General features: G+C 43.5%; 1 protein-coding gene across 5 annotated transcripts in view; it reads right to left on the bottom strand.

The window, feature by feature from the left end:
* FBXL6 (F-box and leucine rich repeat protein 6) overlaps positions 1 to 27,577 on the bottom strand; it is a 122,837-nt gene that overhangs the window by 50,476 nt on the left and 44,784 nt on the right. For all 5 annotated transcript variants that reach the window (XM_068126337.2, XM_068126336.2, XM_078785977.1 and 2 more), the window contains 4 exons: positions 22,429 to 22,498; positions 11,946 to 12,077; positions 4,439 to 4,546; positions 3,225 to 3,362 (listed from right to left, as the gene is read on the bottom strand). In XM_068126337.2, coding sequence (XP_067982438.2) covers positions 3,225 to 3,362; positions 4,439 to 4,546; positions 11,946 to 12,077; positions 22,429 to 22,498 — 448 coding nt within the window. The remainder of the gene's footprint in view (positions 1 to 3,224; positions 3,363 to 4,438; positions 4,547 to 11,945; positions 12,078 to 22,428; positions 22,499 to 27,577) is intronic.

Raw genomic sequence — 27,577 nt, 5'->3', positions numbered from 1 at the left:
AATTGAAGGTATTGATGTAGTTATTCTTGAAAATAATATTTCCATTGGACTTTTAATTTCTTTATTTTCATCCTCAGTGCGTTGAGTTTGATTTATTTTCTGCAATACCTCCAATCTTTTATTAATCTCACTGGTTTCCATATTTTTTATATTTTTCCTTCCTCTCTCTTTCCTCCCTCTCTTCCTTGTCTCTTTTCTCCCTTTCCTCCTTCTCTCTTTGATCCCTTGCCTCCTTCTCTCTTTTATCCCTTGCCTCCTTCTCTCTTTTCTCACTTTCCTCCCTCTCTCTTCCCTCTCTTCTTCAACTCCTTCATCATCCCTTGCTACCCTTAAACCATCTCCCCATAGAATATTATACATATATTCATCTGGATTTTGAGATATTCTTGTATCTGTGATTATTTTTCTCATAATAGGATACCAATAAGATTTGTTGATGATTTCTAAAAGTTTTATATTTCATAACTTTTAGAAGTTGATTTTTATTTAATATTTTAATCAAATCTTTATTTGTGGGTTTAGCAATATCAGTACAAGACCATTTCTTAACTAAAAATTTCCCATGTACATGTTCTAATTCATAAGGAATGTAATATCGAACACCCTTTTCTTGAGCCTCTCCTCAGTGAAAGACACATGAAAGCCCGCTTGGAGTTTGCAAAAAAGCACCTAAAGGACTCTCAGACTGTGAGAAACAAGATTATGTGGTCTGATGAAACCAAGATTGAACTGTTTGGCTTCTGTCTGGCCACTGTGCCATAAAGCCCAGATCGGTGGAGTGTTGCAGTGATGGTTGTCCGTCTGGAAGTTTCTCCCATCTCCACACAGGATCTCTGGAGTTCAGCCAGAGTGACCATCGGGTTATTGGTCACGTCTCTTACAAAGGCCCTTCTCCCCCGATTGCTCAGTTTGGCCGGGCGGCCAGCTCTAGGAAGAGTCCTGGTTGTTCCAAACTTCTTCCATTTAAGAATTACTAGGGCATGCCCGTACGTGGGTGCCCGTTCCTTGCCAAAAAAAAAAAAAAACGCTACCCGTACGCTCTACCCCGCCCGTACGCCCGTAAACAAAAAAAACAACGCTCTTCGCTTCCGCCCTTCGCTCTGACTGAATTGGGAGAAATAATGCGCATAAGAAATCGAGAAATTATTATTTTCTCCGGAAGAAATCGAATTACGAACCGTAATGGCGCAGGCTCTCGGGCTCGCAACAACGCGTTCTGTGATTGGCTGCCGGAAGTGAAGTCTTCACTGTCGCAAATGTGAAGCGATGAATACGATGAATCGCAAATTAGTTTTAATTAGTTTTAAAACATAGTTTAACGGCAACATAGTTTGCCGACGGGAAATAAATGAATACGCTCTCAAATGTGCCATCCGAGGCAGAGTCTGTTCGCCACGTTCGGCACACGTGATAGCTCGCTGCTCTCTGATTGGTTGAATCGTTTTTTGGACATAGCTCGGTAACTACTTCTGCGATTAATTTAAAACCTTGAAAAGGCACATCCTCGGGTCCCCAGCAATATACCTGGCAAGTTTCAAGTATATCGGACCGGTAGTTGTCGAGAAACAGCGGTCACAGACAAACATACATACAAACATACAAACATACAAACATACAAACATACACACAGAGATTGCTGGAATTATAGATAGATGGCAGCCATTGTGCTGTTGGGTACCTTCAATGCAGCAGAATTTTTTTTGTAGGCTTCCCCAAGATCTGTGCCTTGACACAATCCTGTCTCTGAGCTCTGCAGGCAGTTCCTTCGACCTCATGGCTTGGTTTTTGCTCTGATATGCATTGTCAGCTGTAAGACCTTATATAGACAGGTGTGTGCCTTTCCAAATCATGTCCAATCAATTGAATTTACCACAGGTGGACTCCAATAAAGGTGTAGAAACATCTCAAAGATGATCAGGAGAAATGGGAGGCACCTGAGCTAAATTTCAAGTGTCATAGCAAAGGGTATGAATACTTATGTCAATGTGATATTTCAGTTTTTGTTTTTAATAAATTTGCAAAACTTTCTAAAATCCTGTTTTCTCTTTGTCATTATGGGCTATTGAGTGCAGATTGATGAGGGAAAAAATGAATTTAAACGATTTCAGCATAAGGCTGCAACAAAACAAAATGTGAAAAAAGTGAAGGGGTCTGAATACTTTCTGAATGCACTGTATGTGTGTGTGTGTGTGTGTGTATATATATATATATATATATACACACACACACACACACACACACACACACAGTATGTATATATATATATATATATATATATATATATATATATATATATATATATATATATATATATATCCATCCCGTATCCGAAGGACGCGGTTCAGTTTGGCATTTAACATTAAATAGGCAACGTTTAGAAGTGAACAAAACCCGTTCTGTGGTCCGGAACGAAATCCGGACCTGAGCCAAAATCTAATCGGCTTGTTCTTGTCACTTGCCCAACTCATTCACCAAGTTTTGTTACAACTCATGCATAATGTTTTGAAAAATCATGCCATATACCATTTTTGGCTCTATCACTAAAATGTTGAAGAATCACTTAAAGATTAAAAAAATCCTCTAATCTGGATCCAGATTCAAATGTTCACCAAAATTGAATCAATTCTTCCTTGTCACACACCCAACCTGTCAACCAAATTTCGTCTGAATCTGTCCCCAACTTTTTCAGATATCGTGCTATATATTGTTTTTTGCCTTGTATCACTCAATGGTGAAAAATCACTTTAAAATTCTCAGATCCGGATCTTCACCCAAATCTAATCATTTCGTCTGTGTCACACACCTGACCTCTCCACCAAATGCCGTCTGAATCCGTCCACAACTTTTTGAGATAGCCTCTTCACAAACACAGATAAACAAACAGACAGACAGACAGGCAGACAGGTGGGGATGAAAACATAACCTCCATCCACCTTTGGTGGCAGAGGTAAATATTGAAGCGGCTTCACTGCTTAAAGATGTTACAACTCCAAGATGGCCACAAAGACTCTGAACCAATTCATTATTCACTGTTCCAATCAGAATTGTCTTTCCCATTGGAATAGCCATATTAAAGGCAGAAAACCACAAATCCATCAAATGGTGTAAACGAGGCAACATCTGAGTAATTACCAGGGACAATCCTGCCTTTCTGTTGCATCATTGTCTGCAGTACCTTTCAGCACAATTGATTTGCCAAAATATCATGAAGAAAGAAGCAATACCTCCAGCTCTCTGCAGCATTTTTGAAGATCACGCAATGCAAATGATAGTTGTGGGAGTCGAGGCCTAGACTGTTCGGGTCCAAATGCTGCTCCAAGGTGAGAATCTAGATCGAGGACCCGCAGCACAGTGCAGTATCTCTGAGAATCAATCACAAAGCAACCATTCCAAATGCATTAACAAATAGACAGTTCATAGTACACGATACCCACACAGTCTTACTTCAATTATAATGAAATGATAATTTTGAAGATAGTTTTAAAAAATCTATTTTTTTAGTGCTATTGAAGCACCCCAGAAGCAGTCCCGAACACCACCCTTATACACCACCCCATTTAACCTTTATTTTATTTGAAGTACTGCAAAACTGGAGGTTCTTGGAATTTTTTTGATGACAGATGATTGTGTTCTACAATGTTCAAGTGTATAATTCAATTTAAATGAAATAAAGATTGCAAAAGTCCTATGAATAAATAAATTCCGGTTTTATCACCATATTAATGCAGTGTCGATTACATCAAATTATCTAACGCATACATGAGTTATTTGTGCCTGTCATATATGTAAATCATGACGTCCTTAAAAACAGTACATTTCCTGTTTGGAATGATTTTCAATTTTGTTTGACTGCCAGGCAGGCAGAGTATAAAAAATATTGCGCCCGTGTCTGAAGGAAGCGGTTCAGTTTGGCATTTTAAATATGAAATAGGCAAAGCCTAGAAACTAACAAAACCCTTTAGAATTACCCATTAGAATCCAACATGATTACCCTTTAGAATTAAGCACAGTGGGTTAGAAACGGTCTTCTTCTTCATTTTGACAAACGGACATAGCCAAATATTGAAGTGGCTTCACCGCTTAAAAATTATCTCATTTCCAAAAATGATCACACCTCTCTGCGAATGTGCGATCGGGACGGATTCTGAGCCAATATCCAGTAAAACGAAAGACTTGTCTCCCATTCATGTTCAAAATATAACATCCAGTTTAACTAGTTTCTCAATCATAAACTGATAGGACAGACAAACAGACGGACGGACATGAACCAATTCGGTGGTGGAGGTAATCAACATCTGGTGCGTAAGTAATTCTCGTTGCAAGTGATGTCCGATTCTGACATCTGGATATGGTCCATTCTCAGGATTGTCAGGATTGCCAGGAGAGCAAATACAAATCATCCATTTTTAATCTGAGCCTTACTCTGGTTTTCACATACCGCAAGCACATCCAATATGCTCTGCTTGCAGGTGGTGATTGTGAGGGACAGCTCATGAAGACGATTCCCTGCCAACTTGAAAAACTGTTCCAAAGATGATATCTCAGCCTGTGGGAAGTATTCAAGTGTATTACTGAATAAAATATTATGTTGTGCTCCCTTGAGGATAATGCGTATAAATTTACAAACATAGTTGTGGATAACATGGCTTAAAAAATATTTTTCATACAGTATAGACAAACAACTTTTTTGAAAAAGACCCAACAAAGTAAAATTTGCATATTTAAGAGCTTAGCAACCTGATAAATGTTTGTATCGTAAAATATTTTCTGGGATTAGACAAACTTGCATGTAAAACAAGGGGGCTAGGGGTTGGGGGGAGGGGCGGGCAGGAGAGAGAGGTTAACTGAAAGTCAAAAGCTATATTCTTCCATTAAAAAAAAAAATCTATACATCCAGTCACAGTTACAAATCATTCAGGTCTCCTCTCCCAATGCACCTGTCAAAAAGAGCGACTGATGACCATAACAATACGTCTGATTATAGTCTCGAAAACTGCTTCGTAGACCTCCACAAGATTTTGCATACACGCCATGGGTACCCAGGGCCAGGTAATGGGCACAAAATAATTCCCCCCCCCCGCCCCCCCCCCCCACTCCTATCACCCCCCATTCACGAGTGGAGGAACTCTCGCATGTGCGTCTTGCACAGTACTTACTGACTCCTGTAGGAGCCAAGTTTTGTCACAATCTATCCACAACCACCAAGTTTTGTCATCGGCACAAAATAAATTTACCCACTACCCACCACCTCCTAACCCCTGAGGGGTGGGTGTTTTCTTGTCAACATTAATTTAGCTTGTAGTGGCCCTGGTCTTCATGAATGATCTCTCCTCTGACTCTGGAAAATTATCTATTTGCTGATGACACCACCCTCTGCCATGACATCCTTCATCTGTCAGACAGATAGGCTGCAGCCTCTTCCTTCTCTTCAGACCTTGACAAAATCACGAGCTGGTCAAAACACCTAGAATATGTCTTTCAATCCAAACAAATCTCACACTCTAACTGTGTCTCTCAGAAAGGACCTTTGGCAAATCTTCACATCTACATTTTAAACAATCCTCTTAAGGTTCAAACACTAAAACTTCTGGATCTCACCCATCAACCATGGTCTTTCTTGGGAAAACCACATTTGAAAGTTGGCCTGCAAAGCCAGTTGTTAATGGGCATCCTTCATCATACAAACTCCTTCCTTGGCACACCTGAACTCCACCTACATCCACCACCAACATACATCATCATTCAACATACAACATCATCATACAACATACATCATCATTATACATCTTGATCCACCTACAAGGCCTTCATCTACAACTCAATGGAGTACTTCCCTCCCACTGGCTCCCCTGCCTCACACCTCGCTCAGCTTAACACCATGAAAACCAAGGCCTTCAAGATCTTTGGAATCTCTGGCGCTGAAGCTGAATCCATGAACCGATCACTCTCCCATCCCAGACAGGTCAGTGGTCTCTGTCTTCTACCATCTCTTCTCTGGTCTTGCACCCTCTGCTCTTTCTGTGCTTTGTCCCCACCACGTTTCTGCTGGGCACACACGGTCCACCATCAACCCCTTCTGGTGAAACTACCTAAATCTAGGATCACGGCTCACCACTACTCATTCGTTCCTGTTTTTCCCGCCTGTGGAGGAGCCATCTTCCTCACGCTCTTCAATCCCATTCTTCCTTCCAGGTTTTCAAGACCGCTGTTCACCACCATCCCAGATCATCCCTAATCCAAAACCATGATCTTTTATACCCTTGCTACCCCCACCCCAAAGTATTCTCCTTCCAAACCTCCAATTTTCCCCTCCTGTGAGCTTCCTTCTACATGTCCTTTCCTGCTCCCATTCCTTCCCACACCCATTGTTTGCCCAAGTCAACCTCTATATCGGCCTTCAACTCTGCTGTTGGTGTTTTCCCCCTCTCTACTGTTCCTTTTGTCCTGTTATGTCCCGATTCCTTCATTGTACTTGATTTTCCACGAGCCTCGAATACGTTTAAAAAAAAAAAATTCCCTTTTTAAGGCCATTTTCCCTACTAGAGTGGGGGTTAGCCTTGCGGGCCCCATGACAATCATCATGGTTCCCTTTTTTTTGAGGCAATGTTTTTATGGCCGGATGCTCTTCCTGACGCCAACCCTTGGTCACCTCTTACGATGCGTAGGGATACAGTGTACCTCTTCTAAACCGGGGCAAACACCGGTACATTCATCCCAGCGAACTCGTACTGAATTTGCCGACCTCGGAAGGAAGACAGGCTGAGTCAACCTCCCTGGCGTTAATTCAATGATCGACTGGGATTCAAACTCAGGTTCCGAGGATCGCAAGCCAGCCTCGACTACGTATCCAAAAATATAATATGAAAGTACCATGTCCTGTGGATACGGTTTCCACCTGGTCTTTCCAATTTTATTATTCGATTATAAAAATGGAATGAAGGCATATTACGCCACCCGGCGACAATGGGGAGGATTTCAGGTGAGACTCGAGGAAAATTGTATTTTAATTTTCAATTTTACCAATGAATGCTGCTATTTCCATTGAGAACAAAAAAAAAAAATCCTTTTAATGGAATTTAGTTTTATTGGAAATGGAAAAGGCACTCACCCTTTTAAACGGAAATCTACATACCTATGTTACACTTAAACACACACTTAAACACACATTTAAACACACTTAAACACACACACACACACACACTTAAACACACACACACACACACACACACACACACACACACACACACACACACACACACACACACACACACACACACACCCTAAATGCCTTAACTCTCATCTTTGTGGAGAAGAACAAGGTCCCAAACTTCTTTCCTCCTCCACCCATCCTACCACACCTCAATTAAAACTCCCTCCAGCATGAGAGCATGAGACAGTAACTTCTTGCCAAGTAGAGAAATTCCTCTTGAGCCTTCACTCCTCCAGCCTTAATGGACCTGATAGCATCAACACTTTAATCCCAAAGGCTTGTTTATCTGCTCTGTTCCCCTTCCCTGCTCTTTCCCAGGTCAAAGCCACCTGACTGCACCATGGAAAGTTGCCAGTGTTACTCTGATTCATAAAACATGGTGACAAAACTGACAATTAGCCATGAAACATACCGAGCCAGACCAAATCTGGTAAATGAAATTTTATTATTCATGTAAAAAAGTGACAAACCAAGTTTACAAGTCTCAAACTTGATACTTGTTACTTGAACTCGATACTTGTGAACTCTCAATTACTTCATTGTTGGGTACTCCATACTGGTGTGAATGAATGCAAGAGATACACAACCAAAAGCATGCACACATTGCAACAACAACAAAAAATAATACTCATTTTGCTCTATAGTGTTTTTAGCTTTGTACGATCAGTGTAATACTTGTGCAATACTTGTGCAATTCTTGGTTGGCTGTGCTGTTATTATATTCTACCCAGAAGTGGTATTGTCAAGGCCATTTCTGTCCGTCAGTCCATTAAATATTTTGTTTCCTGGTCGTAGAAACTTGGCTTAATCCATCCATCCCTGATGTTGCTGTACAGATTCCCGGATTCATGCTTCATCGTTCTGATGGTGTATTCGTATCAGTAAAACAGGAGAAAGGAGGTGGATTGTGTTTCCTGGTGAACAATTCATGGTGCACGGACACCAAGATTATCTCTCATTCCTGCATGCCAGAGTTGGAAACTCTCATAATTCGTTGTCGGTCTTTTTACATTCCATGTGAATTTTCTTCTTTAATCTTAACTGCTGTTTATATACCCCCTGAAGTCAATGCAGCATTTGCCATTAAACAGCTTTTGGTCATTATTACTCAACATGAAAACGTAAATCCAGAAGAACTATCCATCATTGCTGGAGATTTCAATCATACCAATTTCCGGAAGGGATTACCAAAAATTATATCAGCATATTACTTGTAACAGGTGAAAGGACATGTGTTTGAATCATTGCTACACGATGATCAAGTGTGTACATCGTTCTCTGCAGCATGCCCCACTCAGTGATTCGGACCACAACATGATCCATCTTGTTCCTGCTTACCGACAACAACTGAAGCACCAGAAGCCCATGAAATGTTTGGTGCCCCTGCCCCAATGGACCCCAAATGCTATTGAGAGCTTGCGTGGTTGCTATACCTGCACAGATTGGAGCGTCTTCACGGAAAGTGCCGCTGACATTGATGATTGCTCTGATGTCATCTTGGACTACATAAAATTCTTCCAGGAAATTTGCTTCGGAACAAAAACATTGACTACATATTGTAACAAAAATCCCTTATTCAATAAATCAGTTCGCAGCAAACTCCATGCCAAGGAAGACGCTTTTAGATCAGGAAATGATGTGGAGTACAATAAAGCCAAATACGAGTTACACAAGGCCATGAAAAATGCCAAGCTACCCAGAAAACTGGAGGAGAACATCATGAGTGTGAATGCTAAGTAACGAAGTAACTCTGGCTAAGTAACTCTCCACATGATCACTGGTTACAAGCCGAAGTCGAAATCTCTAATGAATGACGACGACCCATTGTCCGACAAACGCAATCATTTTTACAGCCGATACAATCGCCAGGTGAGAACAGCACCAACCACAGAGGAAGTGTCTCCAAAAGCTTTTGTGATCTCTGAAAATGACACTCGACACATTCTGAGGAATTTGGAGGTCAGGAAAGCAACTGGTCTCGATGGTATCAGCCCCGACCTGCTGCGGTATTGTGCTCATGAACTGTCGCCCATTCTAACTTTACTTTTCAACTGGTCACTTCAGCTTTGTAAAACTCCCCATGTTTTGAAAAAGTCCAGAATTATCTCTTTGACAAAGTGTTCTGCAGTGAGTTGCCTAAAATGACCAGTTGTGCTCACATTCATTATTATGAAATATTTTGTACGTCTAGTCTTGCAGTACCTGAAATCTGTTCTTCCTGCTTCACTTACATGACCCTTATCCGTTTGCCTATCGCTGTAATCGTTCAGTTGATGATGCTGTTTCACTCACTCTCCATCGCGTGTTAAAACATCTTGATAAACGTACATCTACCTATGCCAGGTTACTTTTCTTGGATTTTCGTTCTGCGTTCAATACCATTTCACCTCACAAACTTCATTTTAAACGCGATACACTTGGTCTTGATGGTTTGATTTGTAACTGGATTTTGGATTTTCTTTTGGACAGACCACAGGTGGTCAAAATTGGTTCGAAAATTTCTCAGATGATCACCCTGAATACCGGAGCACCGCAGGGCTGTGTTTTATCCCCGATGCTCTATTCATTGTTCACTCAAGATTGTGTCACATCATCCGATAGCTCACTGGTGGTGAAATTTGCAGACGACACAACCGTTGGGGGCCTGACATGATAGTAAAAAACTTCTTAGAAAATTATTGGATGTGATCTGCTTTCCACCGAGAGTCTATTGTCCAGTCGGGTAGCGAAAAGAGCAAAAGCTATCTTCCAAGATGAGTTCCACCCAGCGCATAATATTTTTGAACTTCTCCGTTCGAGTAAATGTTATCATTCCATGAAAAACAACTGTAATCGCTTGCACGACAGCTTTTACACAACTGCAATCCGCACCCTCAACAAATCTGTGTCTAAAGTTTTGTGAACATCTAAAGATGGTTATGGATATTTTAAACTATGCCACTCATTTCATTTAATCACCAAATGCTGTTTTAAGGCTCTCTACTCACAATGAATCTATTTCTTTTTCAATGTAATTCTTCAGCACACACTGTCATAGTACTTCTCGTTGTATGTGTGTCGAGATCATGCCTTTTATTGTGCCTTATGTAATTGTGGTTTGCATTTAATAATGGTTGCTTTGTGAAAAGGATTAAGCTTACTATGTTCCCTCTTGTTTTGAACTATGTTTTATTGTCCAACTGTGCCAAAAAATGTAGAAAGATAGTGAAACTGCTTGCTCTGTTAGACCCCCTAGTGAAAACGCGTCTGTCTGTCCTTGACCAAAAGCCAACATGGAAGATAAGTTTTGAGAATGTCACGGTGCTCTTTCTCCCTCCCGCATCTTGCCCTTTGCTCATGCCAAAGAAGATAGGTTCTCGGGGGGGGGGGGGGGGGGGGATGTCGAGCCAGTTTTTCCTTTGTCAGTGCTCATTTTTCAGCGGAGATTTTTTGTATAATTCTGTGTATATAAAGAAACTCTGGGTTGCCAATTTTCTAGGAGTGTATGTGGCCATGCTGTTCAATTGTGAATGGTATGACTCTTACACCCTCCACAGCGCTGTGATATTGGTTCATCATTAAATCTTGTTATCTCTTGAACTCAAGGTGTGGAACATGGTTCTATTCTCGTCATGTGTATTGCACATATATGACAATAAATTCATTATTATTATTATTATTGTTACTAGCCGAAACCCGTGGAACATCCACGGAAGGGAGGATGTGGTGTATGGATAGAGTGTACCATTATGGATGGCATAGGGGAGCGCTCATGGGATCTTCTTCTTCCGTTAAGCTCCAATTTTTTCTCTTTAAGTTAAGTCCAATCAGTCCTCTCTGCTCGAAGTGCTCAGGCCATGCCTTCCCGCTCTCATACTTTTATTTCCGTTCGGTGTAGAAAGGGATTGACATATCGTTCGTCTGTTTTCAGCTCGTTATCTTTAAGCTTCCTTACGTCTCGCCACCTGCTACACCTCTCTGAGTTACGAGGATTTATGCAACGCACCCCGAGTATCGCAACGTCACTCCATTTAACTTTATTAAAATGACGATAAAGACGTTTCCTTATATATCCTAATTTAAAATGTTCAAGGGAATAAAAAGACCATTTGGTTCACACCACCCATGTTCACACCACTCGACTGTCCAATCAGCGGACGGCTCGCATCGCCTTCGCCCAGCAGACGCCAATACGATGGCGTCGTAAGATGGTGTCGTATCGGCAGTTAATCGGATGCTTTTGGGCCCCAACGTCGGCTAATTCAGATTTTTCGAGTATGGTTGTACGTGATAAACAAAGAGCGCGGTTCGTAGATCGTAAATCCATGAGTGCTGTGGGCATCGGGTCACTGGGTGCGGCGTAAAAGGGATAACAAAGTCGAGTCCTTACGCTATTATTATATAGATTATAGCTTGGTAAGTCACTGAGGTGGGTTGATAAATATTAAGTTGCATAGAGTTCGTGTTGTGTAGGTGTGCCTTTCCTCATGTAGATGTGAATTGCATGTCAGACGTCAAGGTATAATTCCTCACCAGACAAGAAATGTGTCTCACGATACCATTTGCCGTTGACATTATATTAGTTATTGTTTTTGCCATCACAAGAATGTGTTATACATCAGTGAGCTTCAAATATCACTCAGATAGATAGGTGGCCACTGAAAACAAGTCGATGAAGCCAGGGTTCTCGTGCATTAAAAAATAAGAACATGCTTTTCACTTGTGGTCAATTTACAAAGCAACAATTACTGCTTACCCGAGTATTTTTGAGATGGAGTGCCTGCAAATTAGGGCATTCCTTCGCGAGTGTGGCCAAGTCAGCATCCTTCGCCAAAGCCACACCTTCCAAGGAGATGCTACGCAGTGACTTGCAGTTCTCTTTCACCTCCTGTCTTGAGAAAGAATATGCTTCAACCCACGACAAGTTGCCAATGTATTCCTGTGTAATAGACTTGCACTGCATTATGCATTATGAACAATGTTTCCATACTATTCAAGAACAGAAGAATTGTATTGCTCAGCCACTGTCATGGTCATTTCACGTAGACATTATAAACATGTGGCACCACAGCTGACTGGTCGTGAGAAGGCCAAATGGCCCCATTATGCTTACTTCCAAATCCTGTTTCCTCAACCCCTCACTCCCTATACCCACCCTATGTCCCCATCCAGTCACACACAACTGCTTTTGCAATCTGTCATTTTCAACTGAGAAGGAAGATAAGTTTCTGACAACTGTTACGTGGTCCTCCCGGTGACTACCTGGTCTCGATGACCCCCGGACCGTGAGAGGAACTCCGCCAGAAAGATCTATTATTTATGCGCTTTCGTAACGCAATCAATATTAATTCCAACCAAGAAAAAACCCCACACCAAGGATCCGGAATAATCAATGATATATTCCCCGAGCAATCAACCATCAACAATCAGCAATCAATAGTACAAAGATGTAAACTCATCTACATTAACTCTAAGATGGCCATCTTATACAATCCTCACGTGAGCCCCACTCCCGACTCCCTCCATGGTCAATGTCTCTCTCAATGTCTCCGTACTCCTGTAGTTCGATCTCCGCATGTGGGCGGTTGAACGGACCCTTCCTGACGTGCTTTCCCCGGGCACGTCCCGTACCGGGAACCACGGCTGCAGCGCGCACCTCCTGGCCAAGCAAAGCGGGTAAAGTAAAGCAGGCAAAGCAACACGCGGCTTGCCCAGCGCGCGCGGCCCAAGGTGCGACCCGTAAGCGGCCTTGTAGACGGTGAGGTGAACTGTGCCAGCTGCTTGGTTCCGTGCACGAACCCACGGTGACTTGACGTGTCAAAGGGTAGTTACCCGTCCCGGTAACTCCTCTCGCCAGACGGGCTTTTAAACGCCGATTCTGTTACGTTGCTCAATCGAGACCGCTCGCCTCCGAGCTCGGCGAGGAAGAAGAAGAATCGTCGCTTCTCCAGGACCTCGTGTCTTTTCTTCTTCCGTTTCCGGTCTCCTTTTTCTCAGAAGGGCTCCTGACCCTTTAATCACAACAACCTTTAATCGACTACACATTGATAAGCAAAGCCCTGAATAGTAATTCACATACATTCACATAAATATGCAACACTCCCCCCCTTCAAGAAAGAAAGTTTGAACCCAGCGAAAACTTTCTTTGCCGGCCAACTTGGATAAACAAACCAGATAACTCACCCCCCCCCAAACTCATCAGTTCCCCCCGGGCACAGTCATCACTTAAAAATAAAGCAACAAAATTTCACACAATCCCCTAGATTAATTCCCTCTGGACCAAGCGTCAACCACTTCTAGTTTCTCTTGAATGACGGTTAAGAGGTGGTGACCCAAAGCCCCCAAATTTAAACCTCTCTATAGCACTTTTTCGGGAGGCCCAGCGGAGTATTCCTACATGGACGCCTTAAGGAATGTGGAGTTCACGGTTAGTCCGTGCAGGAAAGTTCACTACCTGGACGCCTTTAAGAACGTGGCGTTCACGGTTAGTCCGTGTAGGAGCCTCGGCTCGGCGGCTCCCCCGTATATAGTGCTTCAACTTCTCCAGACTCCTAACAGTTACGGTGGGACCCCTTGTCCCAGCCGTTACCTGACTGGCGGTCTCCTTCTCGGCCAGTGCTCTGACATTCATTCTTTCGGGAGGTGCCGTAACTCTGGGAGCCTCCATAGTAATATCGGCTGCTGCCAACCCCAAAACTCCTGCCAAGTGGTCCTCTTCTGTAGACCTCTCGACGCCTACGAAATGCCTTCCCTACTGTTATGGTCCGACCCTCCAAATCCTTACCATTCCAATTCTTCTCTGCCTCTCTGGCGTCTCTTGTGCTTGCAAACGTGACAAAGCCGAACCCTCTTGACCGTTGCGTTTCCCTGTCTTTTACCACCCGCACTTCCACCAGCGGCCCAAATCTGTTGAAGACAGAGGTCAGAACTTCTTCCTCTGTGTTGAAGTTCAGTCCCCCGAGAAATAACTTGGAACTTTTGTCGCCATCCCGAGCTGGTGGGGTGTTATTTTCCCTGCTGTGCTCTTTACCAACCCTCGGGTTACCATAAATTTGCCCCCAGGCCAAATCATTTCCGATAATCACAGATACTCCCTCTACAGGAAGCGTGGCTTGTAAACCGACGGTGACCGGTCCTGACACCAAATCGGATTCCAAATGGATGACATGAAGTGGGGCACTAACACAGCCACCGATCCCTTGTAACCGAACACTATCACCAGTTGCGGTACTCTTTGACACTGGCAAAATGCCTTCAAGCATTAAGGATTGATGGGCTCCTGTGTCCCTCAAAACCCTAACCGGTCTTGGGTTAGTCAAGTCTCCCTTGAGTGAGACCAACCCCTCATAAATAAATGGTTGGTAACTCTTCTGTGGGCGATTTCTTACGTTTGCCATCGCATTCGGAGTTGTACTAGTCAGACTCCGCTCTGGGTCTTCCCTTTTCATGAGGTAACAACTGGACATCAAGTGTCCAGGTTTCTTGCAAAAAGCGCAAGTAGGCCCGGAGGAAAAACTCGTGGTCTGCCTCGGGCCCCCCGAAAAATAAGTTTGTCTTGGGCCCGCAGCCCTCTGATTTTGAACAGGTGGGGTATCCGCGTTGTCCCCATAATCCTCTCGAGGCCGCCGCCATGTATTGTCGTTCTCCGCACCTGCAGTTCCCCACCTCCCCTGCGGAGATCTAGGCGAGGAGTTAGGTTCGTGGACCCTATCCGGTGTGTTAAGGCATAATCATCTGCCAGGGTGGCTGCGTCCCACAACTTCGGTACTTTCTTTTCCTGCAGCTACACTTTGATGTCCTCGTGGACACACTGTTGAAATTCCTCCACCAGCATCAGGTCACGCAATGCTTCGAAGTCGTTCCCGACTCCTTTTGACTCACACCACCGATCAAACATGTTTTCTTTCACTCTGGCAAACTCCACATGGGTCTCACTCTCCCTCTTCCTGGCATTCCTGAATTTTTGCCGGTAAGCTTCCGGAACCAACTCATAGGCTTTGAGGATGTGCTTCTTCAATACCTCATAATCTGCACATTGGTCCATTGGTAGCGCCGAATAAATCTCTTGAGGTTTTCCCACCAGCACACTTTGTACTAGTATGGTCCAGGCCTCCTCCGGCCAGTTTAACTGTCGAGCCACTTTCTCAAAGTGTGGAAAAAATTTAGCGACTTCCTTTTCACTGAAGGGTGGAACCAGCCTCACATGTCTGCCCACATCCCAGGTGTTCTGGCTAGGTGTCGACCCCGTCAGCAAGGGTGGTCCCTCTCCCCGTTCTCTCATTAACTCCAGCTCCTTGAATTTAATTTCTTGCTGAAGCTCCATGTCACGTTCCTTTAATTCCCTTTCCGCTTTTCTCTCCTCTGCTTCGAGGTCCCTTGCAGCTCTCCTCTCCTCTGCTTTTCTTCCTTCGAACCTTTCCTGGAGTTCTCGTTCCACTCTCCTTTCCTCTGCTCGTTTCTCTTCTCTCCTCTCTTCTGCTTTCCTTTCTTCTTCTGCTCTTTCCTTTTCTGCTTTCCTTTCTTCTTCTGCGCTTTCCTTTTCTGCTTTCCTTTCTTCTTCTGCTAACCTTTCATGGAGTTCTCGTTCCACTCTCCTTTCCTCTGCTTGTTTCTCTTCTCTCCTCTCTTCTGCTTTCCTTTCTTCTTCTGCTCTTTCCTTTTCTGCTTTCCTTTCTTCTTCTGCGCTTTCCTTTTCTGCTTTCCTTTCTTCTTCTGCTAACCTTTCATGGAGTTCTCGTTCCACTCTCCTTTCCTCTGCTTGTTTCTCTTCTCTCCTCTCTTCTGCTTTCCTTTCTTCTTCTGCTCTTTCCTTTTCTGCTTTCCTTTCTTCTTCTGCTCTTTCCTTTTCTGCTTTCCTTTCTTCTTCTGCTCTTTCCTTTTCTGCTTTCCTTTCTTCTTCTTTTAACCTTTCCTGGAGTTCTCGTTCCACTCTCCTTTCCTCTGCTTGTTTCTCTTCTCTCCTCTCTTCTGCTTTCCTTTCTTCTTCTTTAATCCGTTCCTGGCTCCGTAATTGCAACTCCAGTTTCCGGAGCTCAACGTCTTCTGGTTCTTCGGGTAGCCACTGCCAGGCTAACTCGTCCCATGTTCCTAATCCCACCATAGACTGTATCACCGTGGTCTGCAACTCTGCCTTCCTCAAATTAGTTGGGACCTCCAAGTTAAAATGTTTGGCCAATTTCAAGAGGTCCGACTTTAGTAACGCTCGGAACTGTGCCTCACTCGGGGTTACCGCAAAGTTCTGTGCCACAAACGCCATGGTACCTATCGTTAACACCTGTTAACCTTCACCCAAGACTTTACCCCAATTTCCCCAAAAATTTACCAATTAATACTTAATTAATAAATTTTAATCAATAAAAATATTGTTTTATTATTTTATACAATTTTAGATCCCGGACGTAGACCCAATTGCGAATCCGCAAATCGTAATTTGGTCGAGCCCCCAATTCTGTTACGTGGTCCTCCCGGTGACTACCTGGTCTCGGTGACCCCCGGACCGTGAGAGGAACTCCGCCAGAAAGATCTATTATTTATGCGCTTTCGTAACGCAATCAATATTAATTCCAACCAAGAAAAAACCCCACACCAAGGATCCGGAATAATCAATGATATATTCCCCGAGCAATCAACCATCAACAATCAGCAATCAATAGTACAAAGATGTAAACTCATCTACATTAACTCTAAGATGGCCATCTTATACAATCCTCACGTGAGCCCCACTCCCGACTCCCTCCATGGTCAATGTCTCTCTCAATGTCTCCGTACTCCTGTAGTTCGATCTCCGCACGTGGGCGGTTGAACGGACCCTTCCTGACGTGCTTTCCCCGGGCACGTCCCGTACCGGGAACCACGGCTGCAGCGCGCACCTCCTGGCCAAGCAAAGCGGGTAAAGTAAAGCAGGGAAAGCAGGCAAAGCAACACGCGGCTTGCCCAGCGCGCGCGGTCCAAGGTGCGACCCGTAAGCGGCCTTGTAGACGGTGAGGCAAACTGTGCCAGCTGCTTGGTTCCGTGCACGAACCCACGGTGACTTGACGTGTCAAAGGGTAGTTACCCGTCCCGGTAACTCCTCTCGCCAGACGGGCTTTTAAACGCCGATTCTGTTACGTTGCTCAATCGAGACCGCTCGCCTCCGAGCTCGGCGAGGAAGAAAAAGAATCGTCGCTTCTCCAGGACCTCGTGTCTTTTCTTCTTCCGTTTCCGGTCTCCTTTTTCTCAGAAGGGCTCCTGACCCTTTAATCACAACAACCTTTAATCGACTACACATTGATAAGCAAAGCCCTGAATAGTAATTCACATACATTCACATAAATATGTAACACAACCCTCAACTCTGATTCTGATTCTGCACTTCGCCTGGGCAGCATCAGCACTAGTGTCTTAAAAACCTGCTCTACTGCTCTAATACATCCTCCTTCTGCCCCGTTCGCCCTATCTTTTTCCCTTGGTCATCTTCCATCTGCTAGGAAGTCAGCTAAAATCACTGCATTACAAAGACATGGTGCAAAAAACTGATCCACTTAACGAAAGACCTATCAGCTTACTTCCAATCATCAGCAAGGTCATTGAATCCATCATTGCAGCTGATATAAAGATCCTCCTTTTCTCCAATGGCTTTATCTCAGACCATCAGTTTGGATTCAGATCTGATCACTCTACCCTGGCCATTCTGCTTCTGCGCTTTCAACACATCTTCATCATTCAATAGAGTCGAGCACCCCGCCTTGCTCCACAAACTCTATACCCATGAAAGCAACAGCCACATCCTGACTTTCTGGAAAACCCTCTATCTCTTTTGCAGATGACTCCAACCTCCACCATAGCATCCCTAATCCTTCAGATAGACATCAGCCTCTTCCCTCTCTGCAGATCTTGTGAGAATTTATCAAACACTTGTTGATCAAAAACTTGGAATATGTCTTTCAATCCTGACAAATCTCTCACTATCACGCGGTCTCTCCAAAAAGACCATCAGCCATGATCTTTCTTGGACAAACCACATTTCAAGTTGGCCTACAAAGCAAGTTGCCAACTTGGCATCCTCTGTCATGCAAGGACTTTCCTTGGCACACCTTAACTTATATCTACCTAGAGAATGGCCTGAAAGTCGCATTACCCCTCCCTCCCCCCACCCATACCCACCAGTAAAGCATTCATCCTTGAAGTCTTTTAATATACAGGTATGATTGTGCAGTACTTACAATAATTAACCTGAGACGGGATACCAGTTAACAAATAATGTCAGTATTAATTATTTATTTATTTTTAAGTACTCTAAGTCTCTAAGCTTTTGGTCACCATGGAAGTCAAGAGATTGCATTGAGACACTGGTTTAATCAATATGTTTTGAGTCGACAATGAACCAACCATACGCCGCTTCAATCCAGCAACTTTTCAGTCACGACAAAGGGATTGCAGTGTTATGATTATATTTAGTATATATTTTTATGATTCATGATATTATTATTATTACGAAAATGATAATACTGTATTAAGAGACACTGGTTTATTCAATATGTTCTGAGTCAACAATGAACCAACGATACACCGCTTCAATGCAGCAACTTTGCAGTCACAACAAAGGCATTGCAGTGTTGCGATTATATTTACTACATTATTATGAACATTGCTATTCACTGGCATCACTGGGGGTGCGGGGGGTGCGCACCGCACTGGGTGACACCAAATGTTTGCAGTGTTTCAGAAGAAATTTATTAATTTTTATAAAAAAATATCCTTGTAGTTAGTTATAACAACAAAAACATTTTCCGTAAGCCCAGCTTACATGTATCAATATACCTACAAGGCTAAAACTCTATGCTAATTTACTTTTTGAACCTTCTAATGCGCTCCAGTCAGAGCGGTCATTATTACCCAATTACAATGACGCTTCGAATCACGTGGTTTCGTCTACAAGCACGCGCTGTTTTCGTTGTCGCTGGTGTTTTTATAGTCGCTGCTTTTGTCAAATTTTCTGGTGTTTTAGCTACAATATTGTGGTAATTAGTATTTGTGAACCTATATCAATAACTTTTTTGAGAATGAAGTAATAATTCAAGGAAAAGAAGGAGAAAATAAAAAAGGCTTCCGCTCAGTTACTAATAATGTTGTAACTAATAATGTTGTAATTCAATGTAGAAAGATTTTACAAAACAATTTTGTTGTTAGTATTCATATAATCTAAGAAATATTACTGTAATGACTGCCAACCAGATGAGTTTTCATAACCAAGCAAACCTTTCGTTTCGGTTTTGCTGTGCTAAAGGTTATGGCGGTGTAGCAGCTGTGGGAATGAGGTTTTAACGGTGGTTCACACCTTGTTTTTCTTAACAGCACTTTACATATTGATTTTTGTGACGTACACCGGCAACGTTAGGCCCTATAGCTATTTCCATCTTTTAATTAGTGAAGTCTTTATAAGTTTCACGATCTGGAGCGTGATCATGTGGTGACGTGATTTGTAGCGGCCATGTTTGTTCTACGAACCGGAGAACATCATGCTGAGAGTGAACACTGAAGTCTTGCGGGAGATTTATTAAGGATCCATAGTTGGTCAATGTTTTCTTTATTTGCTGCTTCCACCAATCGATGGGATGTGTTAATTGACCATACTGGAGCGTCATTGAAAAGGCTATCAACAACATGCTGGAGTGCTCATCATGATGCAGTTAAGCCAGTTAAAGAAAGGTTTGATAAGTTTGTGGCTGCGATTGAAGCTCTTTGTTGTTCCCCCCCCCCCCCCCCCCCCAAGAAGACAGTCGGGCTGTGGGCATGCAAAATCATACAAATGGGAATGCGTACATGAGTAACGGAGGGGAAGGCGGAACACCGAGCGTGCGTGTGCATCAAAACATTTCCACCTATGCATTGTCACACCGGGCATGTGGAGTGCTTTACTATCGAAGAGACCGGGGAGGGAGGAGAGAGTCCACGTAAGCATTACATCCCTGGTGTTGGGCTAGTGGCTAGGGTGCCGGCTAAGGATCCTAGGATCCTGGGTTCGAATCCCGGTCAATCGCTGAATTAACGCCAGGGGGGTTGACTCAGCCTGTCATCCTTCCGAGGTCGGCAAATTGAGTACCAGTTCACTGGTAATTCCCTGCTTGTCGTTAAAGGCGGCAAAAAGGGTTGGCGTCAGGAAGGGCATCCGGCCGTAAAACATTGCTTCAAAAAGGGGACCGAAAAACAACAACCACAGTTCCCGAAAAAGGCCAAGCCCCGCTTGCGGGGAAAAATGGCCTCTAAAGGTGTTTTTTTTTTTGTGATCCACATGAAAATTTGGACACAACCGGAGCAGCACAAGGTCTTTTGCCTGCCGTCTGTGATTTCACTTTTCTGTGCTACCTGTACTTCTGGTGCGATGTACTTCAGGAAGTTAATCTTACACAGCAGTACCTGCAGACTAAGGGCTTAACTCTCGACAAGGTGGTGACAAAGCTAGAGGCGCTAGACTTTTTCTGCACGAGGAGCACAGTTACCTAGTGGAGCATGCAATTGAACAGGCACTTTTAAAATCAGACGAATATGGAATTGCAGTAGAGAGAAGAGCCAGGTTCAAGAAGAGGATGGCAGGGGGGCAGGCAAGCAATGCTGGACGCACTCTGCAAGAAGAAAATAAGAGGGCATTGCTTGATTGCATTGATCGCTTTCATTCTGAACTCCAGATCAGATCAAGAGCCATCTAGGAAGTAGCAGCCATGTTTGAGGCTGTTCAAGTGAAGAGTCTCATATCTGCCACTGAACAAGAGTTAAAGGTGTCCATTCCAAAATTGACCACTTTCTATGATGAGGTATCCGAGAGTGAGCTTTTAATAGAAATACCAAGGCTGAGAAGGCACCTGAAAGCAGCAGAGATTGATCTGGAAGAAGCCAAAGATTGGGCAACATTAGACGTTTTGACATTCATAGCTGAATGGGACTTCGTAGAATCTCTCCCAACCCTTTCACCAAGCCTAAAATTATTTCTGACGATTTGTGTGTCTGTGGCTTCATGTGAGAGGAGCTTGGGGTAGAGGGGTAAAAGCTGAAACTTAAAAGCTGAAAACCTGAAAAAGAACTATTTGCAATCTACCATGGGACAGTCAAGGCTTTCCGATCTTGCGATATTATCTATTGAAAGTGAGTTGGCGAAAGGCATTGATTTTGATGAAGTGATTCACAAGTTCGCAGCTTTGAAGGCCAGGAAAGGAAAGTTCTGAATTAGTCGAGATGTTCACTACGTGCTGAAATGCTTGTGTATTTGTTCCTGTTTATTTTTATGGTATTATTTCATTTATGAGTATATTTCCATTTGCATTTGTCTACAAGTTCTACATTATTTGGGCCGTTATTGATTATGCAAACCTAATCCATTAATGTATCTCATGTAACAATAAAGTTTAACGTTAACATCAACATAATTTTGATGTAGTTCTTAAACGTTTTTACTTCGAATTATATTGTTTTCTTACCGAATTTTCACTTTAACCACATGAAACTATGTAAATGTAAATACATTTAGGCTGTGCGTATGATATTGTAATTTAAAGGTGTAATTTTAATTTTGCTAGTTGTTTATGTCACTACTATTGCCATTATATTCAGTGATATACGGGAATTAGGACTTACGAGTAACATTAGTACAAAAAACATTACTAAGGATTCTGTTTGGTCTGGTGCAGGACGAGGTCCATGGGGGGCGGGTTGGGCACCATGAGTTACCGCACTGAGTGACACCAACCCTAGTTACACCTCTGTTGCTATTATTATTATTATTATTATGAAAACGATACTACTGTATTAAGAAACCTGGGCTAATTTGTCCTAAGCGGCCTGAAGGTGAGGCATGAAGGCATGAAGCCTAAGGCCTATACAGACTGTGTCGTTAGAAGACCCGTAACGCCTTTGCTCTCAATATTTGATGGTCATTTTAACAATCAGTTTGTTTGTCTTTCACACTGAATGAAAAATGTGAAGGTAGAGCATGGCGATTGCGATATATGACAGGTTCAACGATATGTTCGGCCTGGACAGCATAAGAATCAAAATGGCAGTGTGTGGAGTCAGCCGTTGTATGCCGTAATGACATCACCCTGTCATGTGACCAGATCCTCAGCTCTGATTGCTGTACGTTTGAGTGGACATACATACATACATACATACATACATACAAACATACATACACTGTTCTAGAAATGGCTTTGCCCTTTGGGCTACGCCGTAAAAATGATGTTTCATATCACTACATTTTGTGTACGCACCATCAGGGCAAAATTCACCAGTGTTGTGGAACCCCAGCCAACCAGTTCAAATTTGTCCATCTGCTGTAACCTAGACAAAAAAGAAACAAGAATGAGGAATTTTGATTGTAAAAAATTTTTTTTTTTTTTTAAATCGACTTGTTGATTTAGCTAGGTTTAGCCATTAGCTAGGCCCAATAGCGCACCACATTCATTAATTCCCCCGCCACCATAAGGACTGACCAGAAATACAAGCAGGAAGCGGCCGCGTACAACGGCGCCATGGCAAGCAGACATCGTGCAAGGCAGGCAATAGCCACGCCCAGAAGGATTCTTGATTGACAAGGGGGAGGGGCGAGCAACACCAAGAGCACCGATTGGAGAGTAAAGAAGGACTTGTGATTGGCCACCGATCAATGGCATGGGAGCAGGGCGCCAAGCACTCGGCCAATGAGAAGCGACGAACGCAACCGAAGATTCGAGAAAAGAGCTGACGTCAGAAGACGATCAGCAAAATGACTCGCTGATGGACATTTTCTTTCTTCGCCTCTGCCTGTTTTCGCCTCCGCTTGAGCTCTTCCCTTGGTCCTCCTCGCTTTGGCTTTTCTCCTTTCCGGACCTCCCTTCTGCCCTTGCCTTTTGCTCCGTTTGGACCTTTTTCCTTTTCCACCCGCGAATTTGCCTGCTTGACGACGGATGTTGGAGCAACGCTGGAGCGCCATCAATTCTTTTCCCTTGCGTTCACATGAGAGAGGCTTGCCACTGAAGCGGGCATATATATATTGTTGCATTTGTGGGGGTAGGGATACCTTAGTTCATGTAGTGTGTATAGATTAGTGTGCTCCGACTGTCGTGAAGAAGAATAAGAACCATCTTGCTGTAGCATAAGTAGGGAATGTGTGCAGACCGGACTGTCGTGTAAGCTTGTACCTTCGCCCCATCACGAGGAGTGGGGCTTGTTAATTAGCAAGGGATTATGGGTAAATTAATCCCCTGTGTGTCGTTACCTCTGTAATCTATTCCCTTGGTCCTTATGACACTACACTAGACACTTAGCCAGAATCCCACATTTAAACACACCAATTAATAAAAACCACCGGAAGCCAGGCATGAAGCACTACTGCTGATTACCCCGACGTGGTGAGGACACAGGGTGGGCAAGGCCGAGAGCCATGCCTCGAAGAGCAGTGATTGGGTCGGGGTTTTTTGATTGACAAGCACTGGCAGAGGTGGCGTGCACTGGTTGGATGAGATAGGGGCGGCGGAAGATGACGAGGGAGTGGCGCGTACAAAGGACTTGGAATGGCCGACATCTTTCGTCTGGCATCTGGGCATTGAGAGCGAACATTCCCTCTTGCACCTTCTTGTTCCCAAAGTGATAGTGGATGGTTGTGCTTTGCTCTCTGCACACCTAATAATGAGCGCACGCCATGAAATACACCACTCACGAATAACCGTTCACCGTGAATAACCGTGAAATACACCGTTCACGGCATGCGTTCATTAGTTGGAAAACTGAAATTAGAGATTCTGATTGGTTACTCCCAACCACATCCAGGCGACTCCATATAATGAGTGGATATCAGAGGTCATGTACCGTGTGGCAGGCGGTGCTTATCGCTCCCATTAAGGTGGAGCGATAGCTGGATGGGACACCTTAAAGGTGGTTGACCAGTGATGGTATGGAATCGCATAATGACTGATATCTATATCTATCCATCTAATATATATATATATATATATATATATATATATATATATATATATATATATATATATATACATTTTATATATATATATATATATATATATATATATATATATCTAATATATATATATATATCTAATATATATATATATATATCTAATATATATATATATATATATCTAATATATATATATATATCTAATATATTGTTACAGACACGACTTTGATGTTATGGTGGGCCGAGCGGAATGGCCGCCGTGTCCGCACAAGTTACCCGATTATACTCGAACGTTGCCGAGTCACGCTACGCTAAATCAATGAAGGAAAAGGACACAACGGCTGGGATTAAAATGACACGACACCAGGGATACGGTTCTCAAGACCTCCGGAGGAGGTTATATTAGGGCGGAAGGTCAGATTACAACGACAAGAGGGACAGCATAGAAAGGCAGGCACTTAGACACACTCTTATATTAGCCCCGACAGACGACAGACAAACGGGACAAAACTGACTCACACGGGGATTGATGGCAAGGAAAGCGGGTAGTCGATGGCTCAAGGTGCACTCTTGGCTCAAGGACAGAATCGACCCGCTCCGGTCCAGAGATGCGGGAGGTCTCACTCAGCGCTCGAAGGTGACTTTCTTTTTCCAAGCTGGGGGCGCATCTCACGTCACGTCCGGTAAGTGGCTGCGTATATCCGGCGGGGAGTGACACGCCCTCGGCTCGTTAGCTCCGCCCCAGATGGAATCGGTCCGCCCTTCTTATTGGGTGCGGGGGGGTTACCAGGCTCCGCCCTTGACGAGGAGCTGACAGCCAGCCCCTTCGTGGTAACCCCGTCGGAGCGCATGGTCAATGGCGGCTAACCGAGCCGGTGTGAGGACGCACACTCCCCCGCGCCGCCGTTGTTGTAGTTGTTGTAGTTGTTGTTGTAGTTGTTGTTGTAGTTGTTGTTTGGGGAAGAAGATGGGAGGAGGTAGGGGAAGGTCCTAAACTCACTACTGGTGCCATATAATCACATTCTGGTGCAACGAAGAGTCAGAATTAATGGAAACGAGTCCTTAACTGACATAGACTAAGAATAACTAGCAAGATGTCCGAAAGTTGTCTACGTGAGATGCGGTGGACCTGGGCACGACATTTAATGGGGGAAAAAGGGGAAGGTCGGTTCTACAGAGTGTTATTTACAGGCAATGGGACGAGGGAATGGGGGATTGGGGATAGTTGGGGAGTATTGGGGAAATAGGGGAATATTTACAAGCGGATATGGATGGAGGCCAAATCCCATATCCGCAACAATATATATATATATCTAATATATATATATATATCTAATATATATATATATCTAATATATATATATACACAAAGAATTAAGTTAAGCACCCCCCCCCCCCCCGTTTTTTTTACAACCTCGCACATTACAAGTTTGTTGTCGTCAAAACAGTGTAATATACCCATGATATTGCTATATTTTCTGGAGAAGTGATATTATGGTCACATAAAAACATAACAATCATGCCGTTTTCAATATTTTATTCTGAATAATTTAAGGTGAAATTTTTTGGGAATTTTAGTCATATTTTCACCTCAATTTAAGTATGGAGCTATAGGTCCATCACGGACAGTGTGGATGACGTTTATGTTTTCTAACGTACAGTCATTGTTCTGAGAAGACCTCTAGCGATCTTTGCGTCAATAACGTGTGTAGGACCCACGTGATCGGATCACTGACTCAACCAATCACTTTTTTCACTTTGATCACTCAATTTCATCAATGGATAATTGCTAATGTCATACCAATCATTATTTGATCTCACATACCTTAGAATATATGCCAATGTATACATATACACAAAGAATATATATTAGGGGGTGCTTACCTTAATTCGTTGTGTAGGGGTGCTTAACTTAATTCTTTGTGTATATATATATCTAATATATATATATATATATCTAATATATATTGTTACTGATCGCGGATTAAGATGTTAGTTACTGAGCGGTTTGGTATTGCCGCGACCGTTACAGGATCCCTGACTCACCCGATTCACCCAGAACTTTGGCCGTATCGCACCACTGCTGCTCAATGAGGGAAAAGACAAAAACGACGCAATGCAAGAGGAAAAGGAATAAAACGAGAAGACGTACAGACGAGTAATGGGGTTTATTATTTACACACACAAGCAAAAAGGAGCAGTCACGTTTATTTACAAGCACATAAGACGCAGGTGACACAGGGAAAATACTAGCTTACCTACAGACTTAATTAAATACCCAGGGACAGAACGAACAAAACAAACTCACGTATACAAGAAGGATGGAATGGAATGAATGTTGGAAGGAGGAATGGGAAGGTTCAGCTGGGGGCAGATGGTTCGGGCTTGATCCCGCACGGGACGTCGGCTGGACCTCGATGGCCACTGATGCCACCGCTATTTGGTCCCCGCGGGGTAACGGGTTGAAGCTGCCTGGTGGAGTCAACGCTGCCTCTCTGGCTCAGCTCAGGGCGCGTCTGCCGTCTCTGGCGCAACTGCTGGTAATGGCCCTTGGCACCTTCTCTCTCTTGGCCCTGGTGTCTCCTCACCATTGACAACTCAACGCGACCAACGCAACCACTGACCCCTCGACGCCACCACTTCTCACCACCGACTTCTTACCACCGCAACCAACGCAACCACTGACCCTCCTCTGGCAACCGTCTCAGACCAACTCACTACTCACTTCCGTTTGCGCCTTTTATAGCGCCTCCAGCGATTACGCCGCCGGCGTTTTGGACACGCCCATCGGGGTGCTCACCTCGACCCTGGTTGGTCGCGCGACCCTCGGGCTCCGCCCTGGATGACGACGGGCGGGCACGCCCCTCCTCCCCTCTGACGAGGTGGAGACACGCCTTTCTTCTCCGACTCAAGCACATGGTCAATGGCGGTTATTGGAGGGGAGGTGATTGGGAATCGAGGGCTCAGCAATGACGAGAGGGGATGTAATATGGAAATGGAGGTTTTGGGGATGGGAAGGAAAGGGAGATTTTGGGGATGGGAAGGAAAGGGGATCTATTCTCTTTCACTGGTGCAATGGAGTATTTCAATTAATGGAAGACACAGCCTTACACTAATACACATAATAAGGATATAACTGTCAAAAAAGATATATCGTGTCCTGCATGTATGTTTTATGGACTAACTACGGGAACGCCCTTTGACCTTTATACAACCACAAACGGAGGGAGGAGGGGTGATATTTTACAACAACCTTTTACAACAACATTTTACCACAACAATAAAATAAAAAAACATTCTCATATCCACAACAATATATATATATATATCTAATATATATATATATATCTAATATATATATATATATATCTAATATATATATATATATATCTAATATATTGTTATAGATCGCGGTTAGGATGTTATAGACCGAGCGGTGGTTTAAAACCGCGACCTAACAAAAC

This window comes from Myxine glutinosa, chromosome 10 (genome assembly GCF_964187855.1).
Source record: "Myxine glutinosa chromosome 10, kmMyxGlut1.1, whole genome shotgun sequence".
In the NCBI taxonomy this organism is placed as follows: domain Eukaryota; kingdom Metazoa; phylum Chordata; class Myxini; order Myxiniformes; family Myxinidae; genus Myxine; species Myxine glutinosa.
Note: the sequence above shows the minus strand (reverse complement) of the source record. Positions and strands in the feature narration are given on the sequence as shown.